Source organism: Ceratina calcarata, unplaced genomic scaffold (assembly GCF_001652005.2).
Source record: "Ceratina calcarata isolate Rehan_Ccalc_2016 unplaced genomic scaffold, ASM165200v1 scaffold329.2, whole genome shotgun sequence".
Classification (NCBI taxonomy): domain Eukaryota; kingdom Metazoa; phylum Arthropoda; class Insecta; order Hymenoptera; family Apidae; genus Ceratina; species Ceratina calcarata.
Genome location: NW_017155624.1, coordinates 621,477 through 627,469, shown reverse-complemented (window position 1 = coordinate 627,469; position 5,993 = coordinate 621,477). Strand labels below are relative to the sequence as shown.

Below are 5,993 nucleotides of genomic sequence, written 5' to 3'. Positions count from 1 at the left end.
ATTTTTATGTGTAGACAGAATTCTTGTTTTTTTTTATATATATGTTAACGAGTCCAATTTTTATTATTCGAAGGCAAAAATGAAACTCGATTCATGTTCTATCGGTGAGAAACCAAAACGCTAAGGCTCTTCGGTGGACACAAAGACAGCCTTGAAGTTTGATGACTTCTGTTCCCTTGTACCGAAAACCTTGTTCCCTTGTGCAGTAAAACCAATTGCACCCCGTGTAAACTTTACGATATTTTCGTTTCACGTTCGAATCGTTGTTATCCGTGGAAATGGCGGTCAGTGCAATATTCACTTTTGTGACTAGGTTTAATGAAAGACTAGTTCGAGGTCGAATATCGAACCCTTGAGTCTCTTGATAGATCCTCAATACAAGCGCTATGGTGTCTGCTACTCAAGAAATTGACCATTAACCGAACATTGACGTTATAAAATTTTTCATGACTTTCTTCACGGACAGTGTGATCGTTAAAAATAGTAGGCTAACAGTGCGAAAACTGTGCAAAACAACATAATTCGACGTCCAGTGGCGTACAAATTTTTTTTTACCCTCGTGGTTAAATGATGTGACGAAAAACACGAGACAGCTTCGTTCCGTAATAGCTCGTACAAATTCGTTTACATTTTCGTACAAGCTAACAAATTAACGATACGGGATGGAACGCGGAAAGCATTCGGTCGAAGGAATATGATCTGTTTCAAATCGAAGTAAGAAACGCGATCGATTATGATTTCATAAATCGTACGTTAGAAGAGAAATCAGGTTGATTTGCATCGATTGAAATGCATCGTGATTGCACGGACGCGGTCGTGTCGCGCGTGGAAAAACCGGTAGCGCAGATGAATCGATGCGGCGATCACGCCTCTGCCTTGGCCGCACGACAAAAGAGACGTCGCGGGTGTCGTTATCGCGATTATGATAATCCGGCTTTGCGCTTGTTTACACCGTACCCCCGTGCCGGGCGACATCTCCACGATGCTTCACGTCGTCGGGCTTGCTATCGACTTGACGATCTTAAAAACCATAGGTGAGAACGTTTTTTGGTTTATTCATATGTGCCTAAATATGTTAAGTCCTTTCGTGTAGCGAACAAAAGAATCGATGACAGAGATAGGGTGAGAATGATCGGAGATTAATGCACATTTCGTTGTATCAACGAAATCGGTATGAAAATCGTTTGAAGAAAATATAAAGGTAGCGATGTAAAATATCGGGGCTCGAACGGGATGAGAGGAACTGCTTACAATTTGTAATCGAGGAGACTGTAGTACCTGAGCGGCGACCTAAACGGGGGATCGTCGAAAAAGCACGGTGACAGGACCGCGCAAGAAACTAGTTCCCGGTACGAGACGAGGAGTTGACAGTACGTATTTTTGTTCGCCGTACAAGACGCCTTCATTATCCATACCGATGATGCCCGATGCGAGAGAAATTCCCCATTCAGAATTCAGGCTCATGAATATACCTAAGCGCGGGGTCCCTCGCGCCCCGTTCCCAGAATTATCGCGGCCGCCGCTATGGATCGTCGACCGGTAATTCGATTTTTGCGTTCGACCTGTTTTTCAGGTCGGACCCGGGTCGCTTTGAATATTTTAATTAGTGGGATACGCGCTCGCCGCGGTGTTCAATAATAAACCCGAGGACGGTGGTCGCAAAAAAGAAATGACAGTCCTGGCATGACGCGGAAAAATAATTACCAATTTACATAATTAGATAAATCGAATGTAGAGTTAATTAATTGGATTTTAAAGAACGTTAGTTCTTGCATAACGCTAATCTCTTCTGCAGAAATATATCTGTTATTATTATAACTCGCAAGTATTCTCGAATTCGTATTATATTAAGACATACGAACGGTACCAAGCGAGAGGGCAGATGGTTCTTTATTAAATGAACGAAGGCAATTAATTGAGGAAACAGTATTGAAACCTCATAAAGGAATTTTAACGATATTTACCGGAGTGTTCTAATCAGATTGCGCGTTGCGAGCATAATCAGCTGGCGGATTCCAGGCGATTGACCGGGCTCCTTTTTTTTTTCCTCACATCCCTTTAGAGAACTCGCGAGTCCAATTAAGTGCGGACCAGAACAGAATCTCAGGCCTTTTCGCGTTTTGTTTCCAACCTGGTCGGCGCTAGACGCGGCGCCATGAAAACGCTTCAGGATCAAGGGCCTGTTCTCTTCTCGTTACTCGTACCAGAGAATTCCACCGCGTTCGCCGACGTGTTTCCGTTTCTATACCGTACGAATTGAACAGTGGGGGTCCAATTAAGAGGAAGCACGCGAAGGAAATCGTTCGCGGGTAGAGAAACAGACTGGGCTGGAACTGCGACACCGTGAGCAGACCTGAGCAGAAAGGGGTTGTGTATACCACGGTAGAGTGATTGAACGAGAGAGACAAAGAAACGCACGCGTATAAAATACGATAGCCCAGATACGATCGTCCCTACACGTTCCTTGCCATAACTATAAATCTGACTGTATGATTAACTTGATATTGAATCAGGTTTAATACACGCGAGTGCGTGTAATACACCGTTCCCCTTTATGAAAATTGATACAGCAGATTTTTTTATACTTCTCACGCTAAAAATGATTAGTCCCGAGTCTTGTTTTAAAATATGATTATGATGCAATTATTGTTACAGAAGCCAATCGTTAAGTTTTCCCATGTGTGTTTACAGATCAGACAAGAGAAACCCTACTATATTGCGGATCCGGAGGTGGACTCGCTGGTGAGTATATACTTGATTTTTATTCGCAGCAACCCTCATCAACCCCTCGCGTCTCATTATTGGCCGTTTAACTTTTCACCTCGTATAAGTTCGTCTCGTTTTGAATCTAATTGCTCGAATTTATTTGAGAAATCGCGACCACCCGGTGTGTTCGCTTTTAAAAAGGATGACAGAAAAATCATTCGTAACTTCCAGTTTAATGTATGTCTCAAGCATTCAATATTTAAGTTCTTTAATATATGAAATATTTAATCAATGGAGGGAATTGCATATTCTATTATATTATTTTTAATTTATGTGAATAGCGTTTGTTATAAATATTAGATTTGATTAAGCATGAATGACATAGCGTATAGGTTGAAGTCGGTGTACTTTACAACACGTTTGTGGCAATCTCTACGCGTAAAGGTGTTGCAAAAAGTTTAGCTGCTCGCCTTTAAGTAGATCGTAAAGAGTATGCAAAGGGCGATAATTAAAAAGGAACGAAATACGAGGACTCGTTGCCGCGCCTTTGTTTCCTCGTGGCCGGCCGGCCAATCGAATGGCAGACCTTCGAAACGTACCGCGCTGGAGGAAGAAATATTTCAGGCGACCCTTCGCGTTCTCTGATCGAGATAACGGATAGTGGGCTTTTTAAATAACTCTGGTGTATTCCTTGCCTCGCCGGACGAGGACGTGCACGCGGCTCGACCTATGCTCGGCCTGGCTCATCGCCGACCTGCCATTATGGATTCCTTCTCCGAGACCGATGTCCTTGCCGATCTGCCGACCATTGATACTCGCTTCCTCTTGCCATTTCGAGTACGCTTTACTGAGATCGTTCGAAGGTCGAAGAAACGCAATGAGAGAAACAATTTAGAATCTAATTAAAAGCTAGTCAAAGTTTAAATAACCACATACACACACACAATGTTTGTAATCTTCTTCTATCAGGATGAGGGAAATAACGAATTCGTATTTAATCTAAATTAATATCTATTTCGTTAAATAGAAGAAACGTAGCCGTCGACGTACGCGTCTTGGCTGACTGTCTCTCGATTCATTGTTATTTGTGTGTGTTTTGTATGATAAGAAAAATGTGAAGTATTTTGAAATGATTTATAAATGGATGCTGATATAACATTTCGGGAACAGACTGGTTTGTTTAAAAGTTATCTGTAGGCTAATTTCATTTAATGTCGCATGATGCCCGTTTGTTTTATTTAATGTTTAATTAATACGCTCGTAACTTGTCATTACAAACGGGGATATTTATCGGTTGAATTTCGGTCCTGGTTGCACAATAGTTTCTAATTATTCTGGAAAGAACCGCGTCGCGTCGACCGCGCGCAATTTTTCACCATAAAGCCGATTCAGCGACAGGCCGACCTTACAGCTCACGGATCGGTCGCGCGAAAAAAGGTTGTCGCGCGCTTTTCGAATATTCGCTCGTAATTCAAAATTGGATATATCGAGCGTGTTAATGGTGAACCGGTGTACGTTGTTCGCCCGCCGCCACCCGCCCTTGCTCTTCTACCCCCCTCTCGTTCTCGTTGTTTTTTGGTGGAACCAGTGCGGAACGGCGCAGCGGCGAAAATAAAAAAAAAAAAAAAAGTACTGGGGGTGAGAAGGAAAACGGACGACGGGATGCATTTCGTTGACGTTGTTCGCATCGTTGGCCTCAATTTTTCAAAATGTCACGCCCGTTATCTGAGCTGTCAGGACGGCATCGGTCCGCGCGCAAACATCCACACAAGGTGTACCGCCGGCTTGCATCTCGCGCCGCTGTTGTCACAACTGTCGCTCGGTCTCGATCTGCTGAAACAGAAAACGAACGGAATAAAAACTCGTGGTACAAAAAAAAAAAAAAAATCGAAACAGAATGAAACAGAGTAAAAAAAATAGTCGGAAAACAGAGAACTGGGGAAAAAATGTGCGATGGGGAAAAACGAGCGGTACGTATTGTATATGGTTACATACGAATGGCAGTATGGTCGGTCGCGATATTTAGTTTCATCAAGTTATATATAGTAAATATCCATTGAATGCGTAGAAAAATAATATTATATCTATTACGTGATATGACGATAGTAATTATAGATTAATAGGAAGTATCGTACAAAGGGAGTCAGTTGAAGCATTTGCAATGTTTCTTAAACGTCGAATGCATTTCTGAATTTCTTTTATCATTAGAAGTAGTAAGTGCGACATTATCCCCTTCTTGTTGGGGTCCCTCTTAAACTGGCCCTGCAAACGGTTTCGACGTGGCAAAAACTCGCGAATCGAATCCGCTAGAATTTATGAATGGCTCACGGAAGCCGAGGGCTTGTCCGGAGGATCGAAAATCGCAATCACGGATCGGCACGGCTCGCTCGTCGACAGGAACCGGTGGCGTGGCTTCATTACGTCCGTGGCAAATCGCAATCTACGAGCAATGAGCTTCTATCGTAAAGAAGAGGCACGTAACGTCCACGGTTTTTGCCGCTCGCACTCTCTGCCTCCTCTCCGTCGTTCCTTTCTTGCGCGGCCTTTTTTTCTCCTACTTTCTCTTTTTTCTCCCGCGGTCTTTACAGTCCGTCTTTGCGAGATGGCTGCGTCGATCGACGAGAGTCCCCTTTTTACCGCCATTATTTCGCAGAAAGAAAATCGTTTTGCTGGTTAGGAATTCCCTGATATCGCGAGCCCAGTTAACTTCGTGGTAACTTCTTTTGATTAAAAGACGGGTGAAAAAGCCGGCCGATTGGATACGCTGGCTGCAAAGGACACGGCGATACGGTCGAGCAGCGGCGAAAGGGCTCGAGATGGCAGAAAATTCGACGCAGCTGTGTGGTCCCCTCGGCGGAAAGCGCAGGGAAACTCTAGAAAAGGAAACTCGCTTCAGCTGGCGGATTCTTGTCGCGGCACGAACAATAGAAAACTGTTGCGCTCTTCGAGTGTTTCCAAGCTTCGGAATCGTTCACTCGTACCCACCGATTTGTGGTTTAATCGCTCGTTATTTTCGAGCAGATTTTTATGCTCCCTACAGGGAACCAATTTTTGGGGCAAACTGTAGAACGGTTTTCAAATTCAGGGTTTCGCTATTTACTTTTTTATTGTTAGAAACACTTCTAAATAGTATTTTTCACACGAACATGACGGAAAAAAAAATTTTTATTTTTCCGAGATTTTTCCAAGGGGTACCCCTTCAGATTTTGCGAAATTTTCGTTTTTCCTCAATAACTCTTAAACCGTTGGATTTATGGGAAAATTGCATAGGACCTTTCTTATAGAGG

The 5,993-nt window shown here is 43.3% G+C and overlaps 1 protein-coding gene across 5 annotated transcripts in view; it reads left to right on the top strand.

Moving 5' to 3' along the window:
- hth (Meis homeobox homothorax) overlaps positions 1-5,993 on the top strand; it is a 427,894-nt gene that overhangs the window by 66,134 nt on the left and 355,767 nt on the right. For all 5 annotated transcript variants that reach the window (XM_026813411.1, XM_026813410.1, XM_018024365.2 and 2 more), the window contains one exon: positions 2,692-2,742. In XM_026813411.1, coding sequence (XP_026669212.1) covers positions 2,692-2,742 — 51 coding nt within the window. The remainder of the gene's footprint in view (positions 1-2,691; positions 2,743-5,993) is intronic.